We start from the raw sequence: 18,997 nt of genomic DNA, 5'->3' as shown, positions 1-18,997 counted from the left end.
CCTCAGCAGGGTTAGAAACCACACTGCTCACTCGTCCCCTACTAACCTCTCACCCCCGAAAATTGTGAGAATAATTCCAATCCAGACTAACTCAAAACACTTTCACCAGTGCCCCCAATGGGTCACTTTAGCTCGACAAACTTCATCCAGCAAGGTTACTGGGATGCAGAGCTAAGTAACTTCCTTCAGTGCCCATAAGTGAATCGTACTCCCACCAGAAAGTGAGGCACATAACCCACCTCTGGGACTGCCTTCTACAACTGGGCGCTTCTCAGACCTTCTAAGTATCTACGACAACCTCTGACCCACTTGCTGACACTATTTCTAAGGTTGCCAGTGAGCTTCGTCACCAAATCCAAAGGCTTCTGTGAACTTAGGATCCTAGTGAACATCTTAGGGCAAATATACCCAGCAACTTCAAGAACAGAAATTTGCAACTGGTCTCAAATATTCTATCAAAATATTGATATATCTTATAATTGTGTATTTGGTCATCTATGACTATGCCTACCCCAGCAATTATATAATTTCTATATTTAATTTAGTAATGTGAGAATTTAATCTCATCCCAGTGCAAATCTTTTATCTCCCCTAAATCTTTGTTAATTCTCATTTAGCAAAATCATTTAACACGTATTAAACTTAACAAAAAGGAGTAACCTTGCACACAAGAAGGACTGTCTGACATATGATTTAATCATTAGGTATCTCAGAGGTTATGAAGGCTGCTACTTATTGTGTTGCCTTCGTGCCTGCCTTTAATTAGTCTAGCCCAGTGGCTCAGACTCAAGTGCTCACAAGCATTGTTCATTATTCTCGTATACACAAGACCACACTCCTGTACCTCAAGGGTGACTTAAGAAATGTGCAAGGACATTTCCAACTACAAGCAAATTTCATTTAGGTGTTGACTGTAGTCATGCCGTAGTCAAGAACAAGTCCCTTCTTCCCCTTCCCAGTTTCCGCTAGCCTTGTCACCTAGGGTTTCCTGCTCAGCTGCTTCATATTATAATCGAGCTCATTCTTGGGACGAAGGCTGCTGAGAAGGCAGGGTTGAATCCGAAGGAAATTTTAAGGGACTGTGGTTCCTGGGCTAGGAGGTCGGGACCCTGCTCTCTCTTCTGCTGGCCTGAGTGCCACACCTATTACGTCTTCCTCTGAAGACGCACGGTGGAAAGATTGAGGGAGGGAGAGGCTCACAGTCCAGTGCAGGGGCTAACGTAGCTGGAATTAAGCTCCGAACCCTTCCCAGGCCCCCTCCTTGGGAAGCGCCCATCCAGCCACTACCTGTCGCTCTCCAGCAGGTCCTCGGGGAAGCTTCCTGTCGAGAGTCGCTGCATCCCGGGTTCCGGGGCATCATACGGCTGGTTGTTCTCAAAGTGCTGAATGATGTTCCTCACGTTGCCTGGTTTAACTAGAAGAGAAAGATAACGGAGGGCACTCTGCTTTCTGTATAAGGACGAGGGCTCAGGACTCTCACTCCCCTCTAACCCCAAAGACAAAGCAAGGAGCAAGCATGGAGGAGAACAGCGTGGGGCTGAGAACAGGAGGCACAGTCTAGTCCTGGCTCTTCTGCTGACGCGAGGGTGGCCTGGGCTGCCCCTCTATCTTGCTGGGTTTGCTCTTTCTGATCTGCAAAATGACAGGGTTCAGAAGTACATATTCTATGGAGATTTCTTTTGACTCCCACATTCTTTATCACAATGATTCTTCTGCTTGAAAATTGTGACTAGGTTTTTCTCAAGCTCCACATACAGGTTAAAAAAATACCTAGGGGGACCAAAAAACGTATCTACGTGCCATCTGGCCATGGTGCCAAATTATACCCAGCACTTTCCAAATTTATATCATTTTTAGAGTTCATGGTTTCTGTTCTTCTCTGAGTTTTCCTTCCTGTTCTTCCTGCTCTCCATGCCCCCCATCCCTGGTCTCCATCATTATAGAATCAAACCCTTCATTAACAGCGAGAGGGGTCTTAGGAGGAACAAAGAAGAGATGTCATTTCTGGCATTCACATTCCAGCCCCTTTTGAAAGCTAAGACAAAAGAGCTATTCCTGTTCAAAGCAGCAGACAGGGCAACAGGGTAAGAAGGCATGTGCGATGCCGTGCAGACACCTGGAGGGGAAATTTCTGGCTCAGGGCTCAGTGGCTCTCGTCTTCAAAGCCAACTAGCTCAGCTCCAAGTTCAGTGATATCTGACAGGTTTGGGCCAGAAATGCTGCTCTGCCTCAGACCAAAGGGAGGATAAGTGGGACTGGGGGTGGGGTGGGGGGCAGGACAAGGCAGATACTCTAGAGGGCGGGCCCTGATCCTAACCAACTGACTCGTGTCCCGCCCAAGCTTCAGATTCTGATATCTACAAACTTACAAATCTCCCTATATATCGAAATTTCAGTTTCATAAGAAAATTTCCAAGCCACAGGAAACAGATAAATAACATTTAGTTGATCTCCTCAAAGCGCACAACTTCATATCCTTTAGGCAGGTTAACTAAAACTGTCCGATAGGGGCTGTGTGTATGTGACAGGAGTAGGCGTATTTCCATCACTCCCGTTTCTGAGCTTAGGGCCAGACCTGCCTGCCTGGACTGAATGTGCATCTGGACCGTGGAGTAACAGAACAGCAGAAGCCAGGGTCAGCTGTTTGGCCACAGCCCCGAGTGGCCCTGGCTGGGTGATGATGGAGCCCGGCTGAGTCCACTGTTCCCTCTCCCATAGGCCACTTAGAACATGCCTTCTGTCCTGGGATATAGTATGTCCCAGCTGTGACAAGTAACAGGAAAACCCGGAGTACAGGGGAAAGTTGGTGGGAAGTAGCACGTTTTGTGCAGCTGGCCGTGGCTCAGTTGTTGAGCATCAACCTATGAACCAGGAGGTCACGGTTCTATTCCTGGTGAGAGCACATGCCCCCAGTGTGGGGTGTACAGGAGGCAGCCGATCAATGCTTCTCTCTCATCACTGATGTTTCTCTCTCTCTCTATCCCTCTCCCTTCCTCTCTGAAATCAATACAAATATAAATAAAAAAGCAAGGTTTCACTTTGTTCTCCTCCCTCCATTATCTGAAGGACAATAAAACTAAATAAAGTATATTATGTTACTAACAATCCGATACTCTCACTAATAAACGAGCAAGAGTTGATCATCCTAAATGGCAAAACTCAATATTGAGATTTTCTAGCTTTGGTGGATATATGATCTTTAGATATGAATATGGGTATGTCTGGGGTCCTGAGAATTTGAGAACACAAACCAAATCATAGTATCACAACTGAAAAATCTGACTCAAAGAGATGGTGAACACCCAGCACCCCCGTCCGGCCCCAGGATCCGCAGCTCCACCCTGGGCGTTCCCGTCCCCTCAGGCGGACACAGAGCACGGGGGCTGCTCAGCCTCTTAAAGCTGACGCTCGCCTCACGCCTTCCTTGGGCAGGGCAGACGGGTGAAGTATGTGTTAAAACTAAGGGCCTGGGTTTCAAGGCCATTCTTTTATTTTTTTAATATTGTTTTATAATCACTTTTTCAATCATTATTTTTGTTGTTTAAACAGCATAATGAATCTAGGCATTCAATAATTTAAAAATTTTTATAGTTTGTATATTATTTTTAATTGACACTTTCACATAGAATGAATTCTAGCAACAGAATCATTTCTTGATTGCATTCCACTGGTATCTTCATACATTTATTATAGAACCTAGAAATATTAATCACTTAAATATTCCCTCGCTGATGGGAAATGAACTTGTATAATTTTAAGTTCTAGCTTCTTTGGGTTAATGTGTATTATGTATGTATGTTTTCAGATACGTGTTTTAGAAGATAGATAATAGGTACTCTACATATTAGGGTCATTCTTTTCTTTTTTTTTCTTCTTTTTAAAAAAATATATTTTATTGATTTTGTACAGAGAGGAAGGGAGAGAGATAGTTAGAAACATTGATGAGAGAGAGTCATCGATCAGCTGCCTCTTGCACACCCTCTACTGGGGATATGCCCGCAACCAAGGTACATGCCCTTGACCGGAATCGAACTCGGGACCCTTCAGTCCCCAAGCCGACGCTCTATCCATTGAGCCAAACTGGTCTCGGCCATTCTTTTCTTTTTAATATATATTTTCAAATTGATTTCAGAGAGAAAGAGGGAGAGAGAGATACAGATACATCAATGATGAAATAGAATCGTTGATCGGCTACCTCCTGCATGCCCCCTACTGGGGATCGAGCCTGAAATCTAGGCATCTGCCCTTGACCAAAATCGAACCTGGGACCCTTCAGTCCACAGGCCGATGGTCTATTCACTGAGTCAAACCAGCTATGATAGGGTCATTTTGAAAAAACTGCTGTATAATTAGTGCTGATAAAACTAAAGGGATTATGCATTCCCTTCAGGTGGATGATATAAATTAAATGTTTATATAGGTGGATGATATAAATTAAAACTATCCAAAAAAAAAACAAACTGCTGGAGACCCATTATTTATTTTTAAAAATCCACAAAACCCTGTAACCTTTAAAAAAAAAAAAAAGATTTTTTGTTATTTTGATTAAAAATAAAAATCTGAGGAACTTGTGCAGGACATTTCAATGTGCAAGGGTTTCCCTCATTTCTATAAAATCCTGGACGGTTGGCGCCTCATCCATGAACGGTGGCAGAGTGCAGAGGGAGCCTCAGACAGTGTCGTGTGTCCCAGAGCAGTGTTAGCAGCGAGGAGGAGCGTGTAAGAAGTGGAATAAGGAAAGGGAGGGAAGGAAGAGGGGCAGGACAGGAGGAGAGGATGAAGAAAGAAATGGGAAGGAAAGATGGGATTTGGGAAATGGAAACTCAATGCTAAAGCAAAGAAAAATTCAAAGAAAATGGTCCTTTTACCTTCCACAGGGGACAAGGGAATATGAAATGCTAAAAAACAAACAAACAAAAACAAAAGTAAACCATGAAAAGTCAAATTAAAATAAAATTTACATCAAGCTGGAAAATGGATGTTGTGGCAAAAATCAGGGCTGATCTAGGAGTTGTCCCCTCGCCCTCCCTCCCTCCCGCTCCCCCCAGCAACTTCAGAAAAGGCAGCAGTCCCACCCCAGGCCCTTCGCAGACTTCCAGGACTAGTATTAGTGGTCTCAGGAAATGACTGCAAGGGCCAGCAGCAATTTCCAGAGAAATGACACAATGGGGAAGAAATCAATGACGGGACTCGTTGAGTTGGGTTACTGATGGCATTCAGGGCACCTCTGGGCTCCAAACCTGCCCTCTTTCGAACTAGTTCTGCTTAATAGTAACTCAATTCCCCATCAAGGGCCCATAAGTGGTCCCAACACACAGGCCCTCAGGTGTACAGACGAAGGTGAAGGCGGCACTCGGTGTCAACAGAGCAATACTGCCAAGGGGGAAAGTCCCCCACATGGCTGCTCAGCACTACGCATGGCTCTGGCACGGTTCCCTGCTCCTCAAAGCGCCTGCAGTGGTGTGGACAGGGGAGAACCCAGTGGCACCAAGAGGAAGCTCCATCTCAGAGTTTGGGCCTGTGGCTCTCAGAAACCCCGGAAGACCTCCTGCCCTCATGCTGGTCTATGAAGGGGCTGAGGTCCCCCTGGAGGCTGCTGCTCCCCAAATACTTACTACTCTGGGACGAGCTTTTGGGCTTCCCGATGTATTTGAGGATGGGGTTTCGCTTCTTGTCTTCCAAGGCATCCTTTTCTTTCTTGGGATTGCTGCTCTGCTGAGAAAAGAGACATGGGGGTTGGGGACCATCCCAATACCCAGATTTGGCCACTAATCACTCTGCCGCTGCTCTGAAGACTGGCCCTAAATAAGAAACTGGAGAGCAGGGTCATGCTTGTCCTAACTAGGTTTGGAGGAAGGGAGAGAGCTGTCGAGGGTGAGGATTTTCACCATGGCTATAGGTGGTGGGACGAACTAGATACCTCCCAAAAGGCTTTACCAGCCTGCCTCAGTGCTGAGCCAAGAGAAGACACTATAGGGTGGCTCCGTTACCTTCTTGGTCTTCGGGAAGAAGGGCAGCCACTTGTCAGGAGCAGACAACGGGGCCTTTTCCGCCGCGATGGAAGACCGTGCCTCTCGGAGCCGGATCCCAGCATGGCTCATGTAGGTGTTGAGGGCGAAGTCCATGGGGGCGCTGGAAGGCAGGAGTAGGGTGCTGTCTCAGAGAGCTCAGCCATGTCTCTGCCAGCATGGGGAAGGGCAAGAATGCTGCCTTGGTTCTTCATCACCACCCAGTAGGGTGGCAAAGCAGTAGGCAGGGGCCAGGGCAGTCAGAGGGAGGCCTGGAATATTCAAACAGGGCAGCAGGCAGTAGCTGGCGAGAAGTCTTGGCTGCCGTGACTCCAAGCAGAAACTGGACTTTTCATGAGCAGAATTCTTCCTAACACGGGGATAGTGGTCAGTGGAAGGACATGTCAGTTCCCTACAATGGAAGCAAACCAGCCGTGGGAAGACCTGGAGGGCCAGAGGAGGACCCAGTTCGTGCCCTCAGGCACTTACTGGGGGTGGAATGGCACAGGGAGGGGGAGAAGCACCGACCGCCTCTTCTAAGGCAGACTGCCCTCGCCACCCGCCCCCAGCCAAGGACAGAGAGAAAGGGCGGAAAGGAGCTGTCAAGTAGCTTTCAGTTGCCACAGATGAAACTGTCCAGAGCTGTGTTTAAAAATGGATTTGGCTCTCAATTTGGTAGATTATCTACTTGGTGGGTTCAGTGCAGCAAGTGCTGCTGCCCTGGTTTTCCTCTCCTCCTAAAGAGACTTCCAGCCCCATCCCTGCTCCCTGAGGAAGTGTGGGTCTCAGGGAATGCATGCTGCTGCTGAGAAACAAAGACCTGTGTCCAGACAGCAAAAATAATATGTGCCAAGAGAGAAAATGTGCTGTAGGTCAGCTCCCTTCTGTAGGTGCTGCTCTCACAGGCCGTCCTACACCCTCCTCCTCTAGGTGGGCTAGGAGAGAACAGTGCGAGGGAGACCAGGGCTAATCTGGGTGAAGGGATGCAAGGTATGGGAATACTGTGAGCGCTAGCAGCTCAGCGTCCTCACACTGAGAAGCAGACGCCCATCCCAGGCAGCGATCCTGAGTGTTAGGGCCTGGACCTCAGGAGCTGGCTGCGTGGTGGTGACACAGATGGTGCCACCAGGGTCGGGCGGCAATCCTACAATGCTGGGGACTCTCTGTGAGTGGCAGAGATGGAAAAGCACAGCAGCTCAACCTCACTCCTTCCCACCTCGAAACTACACCACAGGCTCACTCACCTCCTGTCTTCCTCGTATTTGAACCTGGAACAAAAGAAAGAAGAGATGACTCAGACTGCAAGGGCAGCGGCTCCTCCGCCAGTGCAGACTGGAAGGAAGGGGGTGTGGGGAGGAGGGTTGAGGATGGTGAAAAGGCCAGGTGTGACTCTGGGTCTCAGCTCTAGAGCCAGTGTGGGGTCAGGAGAGGAGGGCTCTGGTTCTCTCGAGGGCCTCCAGCCACAGTTTTAACGACGATGTCCTTCTAGCTAACGGAGGAGAATGTGAAAATCCAACTCCTGCCTGGTACCTGTTTCTGCCTCTGAAGTTATGGAGGAAGAGACGCCTCCTTTTGTCCGCTTGGAACTAAAGGAGGGGTTGGGCTGGGCTGACACAGAGGTCAGAGGAAAGAAGGTGAGAGAGCGAGAGAATACTTTAGGACCTGATTCAAAGAAACCTATTAAAAGAGATTAGTAAACAGTAACTGAAACTTCCATTTGAGTGTTAACTATGGGCCTGGCCTATCCTAACCTACTAACAAGTATTAACTCATCTAATTCTAAAAATAACCCATGAGACGGTCCATGTAATGAGACTGAAGTTCCCCTGCTTTAAATGGAAGCCATTAGAAGTGGAGTACTTATGCTTCTGTAATAATCCCAAATAATTCCGTGGTGCTCCAATCTCAGAACGGGCGGTCAGGTTTGGCCTCCATCGCTGGCCTGGTTGGTGATTTCTGCCATCTGACTGGGAGGGAAACTATGGCCGGGAGGATTCAGGGCTCAGCTGAAGGTCAGAGGGCCGTGTCAGAGAATATGCCTTCCCCGTCTGATCTCATCTAGTCTCACCTCCATCCAGCCCAGACCTCTTATCAAATACCAGCTTCATACAGGCAGCTGCTACTCAGCTCTCCAGGTTGATGTCTAAAAATACATCTCCTGTCCCTCTGAGCCCCCGATGGCCTACTACAAACTGCTCCACACAGTCGTTCCTGTCCCGAGTGATGGCTCCTTCCTTTGTCCTGTTAGTAGCTTCAGTTAAAAAACCATGGCGTCTTTTGACTTTTTAAAAGAAATCCGTCTGCTCTGTCAAAGTAGACTGAGAACTGACATCTTTCCCCAACTCCCATGGCCACCACCACGGGCCACGCCCCACTGCATGGTTTTGGGAACTGACGCCCCTCCCCTCGGTGTCTGGAACTCTTCCTGCCCTCCCCCCACCCCCCGCCCACGTGAGTCTCTCACAGCTCCAAAGGCTTCCCAGTCACAGGTGCTAGGTAGCCAATCTCCCTGTTACCCTCAGACTGTCTTTCTGAATCTGCTCTGGCCACACCGGTCTGCCATTCTTCAAATATGCCAAGCACATTCCTACTTTGCCCTGGCTGCTGTCTCTGCCTGCGACTGTCTTTCCCCAACGTCTTCAAGGATAATTCCCCACTTTCTTAATTAAAACTGCACCCCCCCCCCCCCCCCAAGCTCTGGAGCTCCTGCCACCTCCCAGCACTTACTATTTTCCAATGTACTATATAATTTACTTATTTATTATACACTGTTTTCTCTTCCCACTATAACAGCTCAACAAGAAGTGTTGTTTGGTTTACTAATGTATCCCAGGAGCACAGAGCAGTGCTAGGCACACAGAGACTCCAGAAACAGCTGCTGGATTGAAAAATCAGTGTTAAGACTGTGGAAAACATCTTGTCCAACTTTTGCCATTTTGTAAGTGAGACGAAGACAGATGGAAAGGCTTGAACAAGGTCCCAGAACTACTGAGTTAAGCAGCAGCATTGGGGTGAAGTGTCCCCACAAAGCCAGCACAGGAGCTCTAACACTTTAGAGAATGGGACTGGGAAGGAGCCACCACACAGCTCTGCCAGCGGCTCTTTAGTACGTTTAGTCAGGCCAGTCTGCTGTCGGCCAGTCCTATCCATCTCCTGAAGTAACTGGATCCACTGGAGACTGTGTGCCCTTCATGTTCAGTTAGATCTGATCTAACGGACAGGAAGGAAGACCAGTCAGAGGGCTACGAAGGGGAAGCAGAAAGCTCACGGTCCTGGCTGGTGTGGATCAGCTGGGTGTGTCCAGTGCACCAAAAGGTTGCTGGTTCGATTCTCGGTCAGGGCACATGCCTAGGTTTCAGGCTTGATCCCCAGTAGGGGGCATGCAGGAGGCAGCCGATCAACGATTCTCTATTATCACTGACGTTTCGATCTCTCTCTCCCTCTTCCTTTTTCTCTGAAAAATAGATTTTTAAAAAAGGCACCCTATTCTGGGGGTAACAGGAACTGGAGACTCACAGAATATCTCCCAGGGCAGCCAGCTGCTTCTCGGCCACTTGGCGCTCTCGGAGAGGGTTCCCATCCAGCTCCAGCAGGTCGTTCTCACCATACAGGCTGCCCAGTCCCAGAGTGCGCTTCGTTCTGAGCCAGAGAGACACAACTGTACACAAATGCTTGATAGCAGATACCCAGAAATGTGAGCTACACACACACACACACACACACGTCATGGGGGAAAGAAAAGGGGCGAGGAGCAGAGGGAAGGGGGCCAGGCCACCTGTAGTCCTGGATCTGCTCCTGGATCTCCGGCATGGCTGCCTCCTGAGCCTCACTGAGAACACTGCGCAAGTCCTCGCTGCTCCGCAAGCGCAAGTCTGCAGTGGGACCAGAGACAGAGATGGGGAAGGGCGTTGGGGAGGAGGAGATTACATTAGTAGAGCGTGTCAAAGAGGGAGGCTAGCTTTCTGTCCTCCTGCTAGCCAAAGGAAACGGAGGCCTGGACTTAGCAGGCATTCCCGCGTTCAGGACTAGAATCCCGATGTGCAAGCCCCAAGGCAAGGACGAGACCATTTTCTGGACGTCCTCTGTTAGTGGAGAGAATACTGAAGCCCTCTCCTGGGCTGTGTCCAGATGCTGCTCTCGGACACCAGGGCGTGCGTCTGAGAGGCTCCTCTTTGGCCCCAGGGCCAGCTCGCAGCACTTCGTAGGAATCCCACTCCCAGACACTGGCTCTCCTGTCCGGCACCTAGCTTCATGCAGCCATGGCCAAGTTCCTGGCAGTGGTGGCTCCCTCTCTGCTTTTAAGCAATCTCTGCTCACCCTCTCGCCTGTGCCCATGAGCTTTCCTTCCTGCCAACCTCTCTCCAAAGGCAGCTTCAAATTCCATCTTCTGGAAAACTGGCTGGGATCCACTCTCTGGCTGGGACTGGACAGAGGAAGGGAGCGAAGTGCTCACCTAGGTCATTCCAGGCCAGCTGCGGTCAGCATTAGCTGAGGAACGTATACAGCACCCCGAGACCCCAGCTCTGTGGGTGGGTGGCGTGAGGCCTTGGTTTCTGTGCTTGTAGAGAGTTCCCCAGCAATTCTGATGACCGGCCAGGCTTAGGAACCCCTCACTGCACTCAGTTTTCTCTTTGTACAGATGACCCAACTGAGGCCCAGGAAGGTCACATGGAAGGCTGGCAGGAATGAGCACTGGTCTCCGAGCAAGTCGTGCCTTCCTGTGACAAGCTCCAGCAGGCATAGCTCCGGGCAGGGCCTGTCCGTGCTGAGGCGCGCTGGAGGCACTGTCTCTGTCCCCTCTTGGAGGACAGCTGCCAGGTCAGGGACGAGGCCCCTCTGCTCTGCAGCCCCAGAGCACCCAGGACGGGACGGGCACTCACTGACCAATGAGCCAACTTACCGATCTCAGCCTGTAACGCCTCTGGGACCTTCACTCTCAGTGGCTAAAAAACAGAAGGGGGGGGGTGTGGGCAGAAGTGGTGAGTCCCCACCCCCAGGGGACGTGGCAGACAGCACTGCCTTCTCTCCCTTTTCTACCTCTATCCGGCTCTCCTCTCACCACCCCCCACCTGGACCTGAATTCCAGGCTGGGGTTTGGAGAAATTGAACCTGAGAATACAGAGTGAGCCGGGACCACACCGAGGGTGGGACATGCGGCTTCTTCACTCTTATTTCAAGGACATCAGAGTGGACGGGACGATGTTCTAAGCAGGAGGACTGGTGCTAGCACAGCAGCAGGAGGACCTTTGTTAGGCTGTTGGCTTTACTGCCCTTGCCTGCGCTCCCAGGAAGTCGGTCTTCTGTGACCCAGTCTCCTGGGAGCATGTTCTGGCTTTTGCTCCGAGTACCTGACAGCTGGGCAATTCCACAACCACCAACAGGGAACAACCTGCAGCTCTGATCTCCTTACTCAAGACCCACCTAAGGGGCAACAACGAACATCTTGAGGAAAAACAGTTCATTTCTCACTCATTAGTCCTAGCAGCCAGAGGAAGAGTCATGTTGGAACTGGCTCAGTTAATCAGATTGGAAGGTCTAAGAGGGAGCTGCCGCCAGCCAGGTCCCTGCAGCATCCTTGGGGACTAAGCCCAGATGCGGTGCACATCTGTGGCCCATTCTCTGGGCTGTCCTCCCTCTGGACTCTGCCCGAGGGCAGTCAGAGCAAGTCAGCTGGCTCATCCGATGTCTCTGAGCCTATTTCTAATACCAGGGACGAGCGAGGCAGGAAGGGCTGGGGACACTGTTCCAGGAGAGCGCCTCTCAGAGGATGTGTGTTCCATTGTGGTGCATGCAGAACAAACGAGGTCTCCAGAGCAGATCAACCCTGAGAGCAGAGCCAGAACAGAACTGGGAGCTCAATCTCTCAGCCCACACTTCTCTTTAAGAACCTATTTGCATTTGGCCTGAATGTTTTGCTTAGTCTTTCCTGTCTTTGAATGGCCCAAAGAGTGTCATAAATTGTAATCCAACCCATGACTGTCATACCGCATTTTTCTCTAGGAAAATATTCCAGATGTCTTTTCCCAAGCTTCGGGAATCCTTGGAGTTTGTCTGCTGATAAACTTCTGCACACAAGTAAAAAAGCTGGGAGGAGAGGAGAAGATGGGTTGAGGTTAGTCCTCAATCAGGAGGGACTCTGCCCCCAGGAGGCCATTAGCAATGTCTGGGGACACTTGAGAGGTGCTACTGCCGTCTAGTTGGTAGACTCCAGGGATGTAGCTAAACATCCTGGAATGCACACGATAGCCCCCCTCGCCGGCCCCCCCACCTCCCCTAGCCAACCCCTCTTCAGCTCAGAACATCAGGCAGTGCGGAGGCTGAGGAACCCCAGCTCAGGGCGTTTCAGGAGTCTAAGGTACCCCTTCTGCCTTTGCACGCACCATAGTCAACACAACTGCCTCAACTCTGTACCCTTCCTGCACGGACACTCTGTGTCCTGCACTTGCTGACAGACGGTTTTCTAAGGGCCCTGCCTTCTCTCTCTGTGACTGATGAGCTTTCTTCATTCAGGAATGTGGTTGAGACACCAGCCCTTGGGACTTACACACAAGTACTCAATGGCATCTGTTGAGCAAACGGATACTGACTGGCTGCTAATAGTGGTATCCCCAGAAAGAAAAACCAGTAGTCTTTGCCTTGGGCACGGTTATTCTGAAGAGCATAACATCGAGCTCTCTCCTTCATTCCGCTTCCTTTCGAAGCAGCTGAGCAGAGTGAGAGCAGCTGGTAAGGCTGCTGGCTCTGAGCACTATCCCAGGGCACTCTGTCACCTCCTAGTCCTTATCACCTTCAGATCCAAGGCCCTTTTATGTCTTGTCCCTCTGCCACGCTATCTTGTAGTAACACTATACTCCCAAGGGCCACTCTCAGCTCCCCCTTTTACCCACTTCTGTTCAAAGACCTCTAGCAGACCACCCCTTCCACGCTGACCAGGAACGAGCCGTCCCGGCCTTGCTCTTGCTGCTTCTCCCTATGTTGTTGATGTGCGTAGCAGTGAGGCCTCCCTTCACTGAGGTTTCCCTCCTTTTACACTTTATCCATGTCCCGGAGATGCTAACGGGGCCACGGAGCAGGGCCAGGGGTCATCTTCATTCGGGAATGTTGCTGAGACCCCAGCTCCGCTGGTGAAGCACAAGCAGACACTCAGTCAAGACGGACCCTTCTGACTTACCAGTGGGCTGGGGTCTGCCTGAGAGAAGATGTAACGTAGAAAAACCCCCAGGTGAGCTGGCCGTGACTTAAGTTTCTCAAGATCCTGGAATATGATGTCGCTCTGGAAGGCAGAAGGAGAATGGCTGGGACACAGTGGCAGGGCGCAGCCACAGGGCCTGTTCCAGCTTAGTGCCCAAGTTCTTGGCTCCCAGGGTTTCTAAGCGGTGGCTCCCTCCTCCTCATTCCCTCCCAGATGGTGTAATCAAACTGCCCCCAGTCGAGAGCAGCGGGTATGACAAAGAATGATGAAAGGAGAAAACCAGGAAACAGTTACCTCGTTGTTGAAATAACCCGGGTCATAATCTTCTTCTGGGCCAATAATTAAAGGCTTTGGGCTTTGATCTACACCTGTCTGAGGGGTAGAGATGAGCGGTTAGAGGACAGGGGATCCAATCCCTTGATGAAGCCTGACAGGGAAAGCCACATGTCTCTGGCAAACACTGACATCTCACTACCATCCCCAAATCTCAGAAAATAGGATTTCCACTTGCAGGAAGTCAAGTGCATGGGGGGTAGGGGGGAGGCGGAAAGCGACTCAGAGGAACCTGATCACAGGACATAGAAGATGGGAAGTGAGAGAAAGTGCTCTCTTCCTGTTTGCGAAAGAACTGGGTAGGGAATTCCGCCAACAAAATAAGACCTCACTCCTGTTGGGTGCAGGCTTTGTTGTTCTCCTAAACAGCCCCCCCAAAACACTGAACACCCCCCCCCCCCTCCATGTCCAGCAGCTACCACACTGCTACCTGATAGTTACTGTGTCTACTTGATAGTCACTGACAGCACCTGAAGCCGGACCTGTCAGGAGGGCCTAGCAGTCCATGTCTACCTCCTTGAGCACGACCTTTGCCTGTTCAAGGTCTATAGCAGACATCCATTACCTGTCTGGAATCCCAAATTCTTAGACTGGCTTTTCTTTCTCCCTCTTATGCCAATTTTAATCGCCTAACTATCACTGGTGTGCCATCAACATGACGGTATTTCAAATTGCACTTATCAGATGCTGCAATGAACAAGGCTTTCTCCTACAGGTTCCTTGCAAGTTCAAAGCTTTTTTAGCAATTATATTTTCCTCTCAATTTAACCTACCTCATTTCTAACAACTTCCCAACAAGGGCTCAGCTTCTGGAGCCCACCTAAGATTACTCAGGCCTCCCTCTTTCCAGGCCTCAGATACTTCCTAATCCACTATCTAGGGGGCTTTTCCCTACTCCTCACTCATCTTTGTTCTCCTAGGTTGTTAGACTCTAAGCCAGAATCACTGAGTCACAAATGTGAGAGACCTGGAAGACACCTCAGAGTCTAGCACTCATTAAAAATGAGAAGGTGAAATGGGAGGAGGATCCAAGATGGCTTCTCGGGTAGACACCTAACCGCAGCAGCACACAACAATTTCAATGGAATACAACTAAAATGTAGAGTGGACATCGCCCAGAGCTATAGGTAGTCGACTGACTGAAAATTCTACAACAAGAAGGAAAGAGAAAACCAGAAGGAAAATCAGAGGAGCTGAAAAAAAGCCTAAGGTACAGAGACATGCTGTGCGCTCGCGCGCACGCGCGGAGAGGTCACAGCCGGAGAGGAGGAGAGGGCTGGGTGCTGCCTGGCGTTCCCTAGCAGGAAGAAAATAAAACCCCCAGCCTGGGCTGAACCCCCGAACCGGCAGCGCTGAGCCCCAGTTATGAGCCAGACCCTGGGGACCCAGGCTCCGGCGGGGGGAGACGGGGCTGTGAGGCGGAATCCCAAGCGAGCAGCGAAAAGCAGGGCCCCTGGAGTCGCGCGCACATTGTGCACAGAGGACTGAATGTTGACTCTGATGCTGGATTACCCTAGCGTGAAGAAACAAAGCCTCCGGCGGCTCTGAGCCTCAGTCCGGACTGCTCTGAACCCCAGTCCTGGACCAGACCCTGGGGACCCCGGCTTGGGCAGGGGGAGACAGGGCTGTGAGGCAGAATCCCAGGGGAGTGGTGAAAAGCGAAGCCCCCAGAGTCGTGCGCACTGCGCGCAGAGGACAGTCTGTTGACTCTGATCCTGGACTCCCCTAGGGAGAAGGAGAAAAAAAAAAAAAGCTCCAGACTGGAGGAATGCGACGGGGAGCAGGAGCCCCTGCCGGACACCGGCCAGCCGGGCGCCAGCAGGGAGCTGGGCGACGGGGCCCCCAGGAGGGGGGTGCCCCTGAGCCATCGACCTCTGAGCGCAGGCAATGGAGCCGAGGCCGGGGGCTGCTTCCTGGGTGGCGCCGACCCCGGCAACAGGCTGGAGCAGCGCGGGAGCCTGCGGAGAACAAAGCGGTGCCACAGGCCAATCTGCTGAGCTCCCAGGACAAGGAGGAAGAAACCAAAGTTCTCAATGTGAAGAAATCAAGTGAGAGCAAAAGGTAGTAAAATTACTTAAGAAAGAATACAAAGAAGATCTTGAAAATTCAAAGACTAAGTCAGAACTCAACTCACCAGCCAACATTACAACATAAATGCGTTTTTTTTTAAAAAAAGGACAGAATGTTGGAACAGCGGCGGCCAGGCCTAGAGTGGCCAGGCACAAAGCAATGGCAACCGGGCCCGGAGCAGCAACGGCCAGGCCCCAGAGCAGCAGCAGCCAGAACCAGAGCAACAACAGCCAGCACTGGAGCAGCCAGACCTGGGGCAGTGGCAGCCAGGCCTGAGGCAGAGGCAGCCAAGCCCAGGGAGGCCAGTCCAGGAACACCCAGATCCGGAGTGGCTGGGCCCGGAGAAGCCGGGCCCAGAGCAGCCAGGTTGGGAGCAGCCAGGTCCAGAACAGCAGTAGCCAAGCCCGGAACATCCAGGCTGGGAGCGGCCAGACTCGGAGCGGCCGGGCCCGGGGCAGCCGGGCCCAGAGAAGCCGGGTCTGGTGCGGCCAGGCCCGGAGCAGCGGCTGCCAGGCTGGGAGCGGCCAGGCCTGGAGCAGCCGGGTCTGGTGCAGCCAGGCCCGGAGCAGCGGCTGCCAGGCGGGGAGCAGCCAGGCCCGGAGCAGCAGGGTCTGGTGCGGCAGACCCGGAGCAGCGGCTGCCAGGCTGGGAGCGGCCAGGCCCGGAGCAGCAGGGTCGGGTGCGGCCAGGCCCGAGCAGGAGCTGCCAGGCTGGGAGCGGCCAGGCCTGGAGCAGCGGCTGCCAGGCTGGGAGCGGCCAGGCCCGGAGCAGCCAGGTCAGGTGCGGCCAGGCCCGAAGTAGCAGCAGCCAGGTCCAGAGCAACTAGGTCGGGAGCAGCGGTGACCAGACCCGGAGCAGCTGGTTGTGGAACGAACCAGAGCAACAGAGGCCAGGCCCGGAGCAGCCAGGCCCGGAACAGCTCGCTCCTCGCCTGCCCCTGCCCCACAGCTGCATCTCAGACATGGCTGGAAACTTTTGTGGGAACTTGAGGGTCTGCTGAATCAAGTGATGAAGGCTTAGATCTGGATGTGTTGAGTTAGTATAGCATGGGGGTGTTGATCTGTGAGTGCCTTGGGTGGGGCCTGGATGAGGCTGGTTGACCTATTTGGAAATGTCTTTTGTGTGAAATGTATCATTGGGCATGTGGTGGTATTATTGATATGAGAAAATGCTAAGTAATTGATTTACTATCTGAAAAGGGATTTACTATCGGGGAAAGGGAGGGAGGAAGAGACTGAACATAAACTGCACCTATGGATGAGGACAATGGGGGATGGGGAGGGGGCGGAGGTGGGGTGGGAACCTGGTGGAGGGGGGGAAAATGAGGAACCTTTGTAACAATATGAACAATAAAGATTGATTTAAAAAAATAAATATCAAAAAATAAAAAAAATAATAATAATAAAAATGAGAAGGTGAGGCCCCAGAGAGACTGAACGGCAAGTGCAAAGCTGCAGAGTCAAGCCTGCTGGGCTATATTTGTATACCTCAGAGGATGGGGGCGGGGGCAGGGGACTGCAGGACAGGGGAGAAGAGGAGGGAGGTGAGGTGCTAGATTCCTCTACTTGTCTCTCAGAACCTGAAAGCACCAGGTTTTTGCTTGTTTGGGGGAGGATTTTTTTTTTCTTTAAGTCTTTACAAATATGTAGTTTTTCTGATTACAAAGTAGAATATGCTTATTATAAAATAACCAAACATTTCAGGATAATGTAACAGAAAGTTCCCTTAGATCCCATGCCCTGCTGCTGACAGTGTCATGGATAGTACAGGTTTCTCCAGACTCTTACTAACATAGATTATTGTAAAGAAATTGAAACTATACTATATTTGCTCTTATCACTCAAAAATAACAATTTAAATAGTTTTCAGAAGATGAACAGATTCAAAGGAAGAAAAAACGGACTCCCAGACTGATTACTGCTCCTGTGAGCCACCTGCCAGAAACCCTCCCTAAGGTCAGCATGAGAACCTGCCTCCCTCCGACCCTCACTTGGTCCTGCAGTGCCTCCCAGTGGGTGGGGAGGGCCCCTCAGAGAGCTGGCTGGGGCTCAGGAGAACTAAGTGCTTGTCTGACGTTGCCATTACCAAGCTGAGTCCCTGAACAGTCCCTTTGCCTTTATTGGCCTCACTTGTCTCACTTACAAATGGAGATACTGATGCCTACTTCCTTTCCTGATGGGGAAAGTTAAATGAGGCATTTTTTCCTAAAGGATCTAGCACAGCAGCTGGTGCACTAGGCATTTTAATACAAGGAAGGCCCATTTTCCCACCATTCTCCCTCCATGAGCTGAAAGTAACCAAACTCTATCCTAGGGGTATAACTAAAGCATGAAATAGTGTGTGATACTGGTTTTAATGTAAGGGAATGAGAGAACGGCTTTAAAATAAACTGAAGTATAAACAAGTGAGTTAGCTTAAGGAAAAATATTATGTAACATTATACAATTGGCTTGAGACTATGGAAAAAATCATTATGGTGGTAGCAGATGGATTGTAGAGACACCGTTTTTACAAACTCAGAGTTCTCTTTCCGGCGTCTCTAACGGCCAGGACCGGCCTCCTGCCTGAACAACAAGCAATTCCCTGGCTCTCCAGCCTGCCCTTCCGCCGTCAGACAGCCCGGATTCCCGGAAAGCTCTCTGCCTGGAGCAGACACCTGTCTTCCTGAAACCTCCCTGGAACCCAGCTGTCCACTTCAAAGCAGTGGCTGTAGGTCAGGCTGTGCGGAAGCTCAGGTCTCAGGGAAGAGCCCCTGAGGGTGAGGGGAGGGTAATCGGAGAAGGTCCCAGGTACCTGAGCTTTTATTTGTTCTCCATATTAGGGTGATAGATAATAAGATCATGTTTACCAAAAGGAGTTTGCTAAAAACAGAGTAATTTGCTATTACTATTCTGGAGAAACACTAAACAAACCTATTTCCTGTTTTATACAGACACTGAAAGATCACCTACCCTCTCCTTAGACATCACTTCGCTTCAGATGTGTTCACTGACTCTTCACACAGAGCCGATGGTCTTACTTTCATGCACTTACTGATAACAAGTTCTTTCTTTACCATTTATTCTTCAGGTAAGTGTGTATCTCAAAACGAAGGTTTAGTTTGATTATTTAAGACTATGCACTGGTGACCCAGTTTTGGAAAGAGGGGAGGAAGACTGCAGGGTGGCTTTGAGTCACTCACCTGGTCGCTGGCGGGGGGAGCTGGTGCATTGGAGCCCTGCCACCTGTGGCGCTGGGCCCCCCTGGCCATGATCACAGGGGAGGTTCGAGGACTGTCTAGTCCAGGGTCTGACAGCACCGAGTTCCGATTTATCAATGACTAAAGGAACAGAGGATTCCGTGAGAAGGAAACTCATCCAAAAGACTCTCAGAGCTCTGCTCACTTGGTGGTAAC

At 50.7% G+C, this 18,997-nt stretch overlaps 1 protein-coding gene across 4 annotated transcripts in view; it reads right to left on the bottom strand.

Annotated features, from left to right (window-relative positions):
• The window catches only part of ARHGEF11 (Rho guanine nucleotide exchange factor 11), an 80,047-nt gene that overhangs the window by 13,509 nt on the left and 47,541 nt on the right, over positions 1 to 18,997 (bottom strand). For 3 of the 4 annotated variants that reach the window (XM_045583258.1, XM_045583260.1, XM_045583261.1), the window contains 12 exons: positions 18,785 to 18,922; positions 13,495 to 13,572; positions 13,180 to 13,281; positions 11,994 to 12,092; positions 10,909 to 10,951; positions 9,784 to 9,880; positions 9,525 to 9,647; positions 7,253 to 7,276; positions 5,991 to 6,132; positions 5,616 to 5,715; positions 4,869 to 4,898; positions 1,288 to 1,414 (listed from right to left, as the gene is read on the bottom strand). In XM_045583258.1, coding sequence (XP_045439214.1) covers positions 1,288 to 1,414; positions 4,869 to 4,898; positions 5,616 to 5,715; positions 5,991 to 6,132; positions 7,253 to 7,276; positions 9,525 to 9,647; positions 9,784 to 9,880; positions 10,909 to 10,951; positions 11,994 to 12,092; positions 13,180 to 13,281; positions 13,495 to 13,572; positions 18,785 to 18,922 — 1,103 coding nt within the window. The remainder of the gene's footprint in view (positions 1 to 1,287; positions 1,415 to 4,868; positions 4,899 to 5,615; positions 5,716 to 5,990; positions 6,133 to 7,252; positions 7,277 to 9,524; positions 9,648 to 9,783; positions 9,881 to 10,908; positions 10,952 to 11,993; positions 12,093 to 13,179; positions 13,282 to 13,494; positions 13,573 to 18,784; positions 18,923 to 18,997) is intronic. The other variant, XM_045583259.1, reaches the window with a different exon arrangement.

The sequence above is a fragment of the Pipistrellus kuhlii genome, unplaced genomic scaffold, assembly GCF_014108245.1.
Source record: "Pipistrellus kuhlii isolate mPipKuh1 unplaced genomic scaffold, mPipKuh1.p scaffold_m20_p_18, whole genome shotgun sequence".
NCBI classification, from domain to species: domain Eukaryota; kingdom Metazoa; phylum Chordata; class Mammalia; order Chiroptera; family Vespertilionidae; genus Pipistrellus; species Pipistrellus kuhlii.
This window is presented reverse-complemented; position numbering and strand designations above follow the sequence as displayed.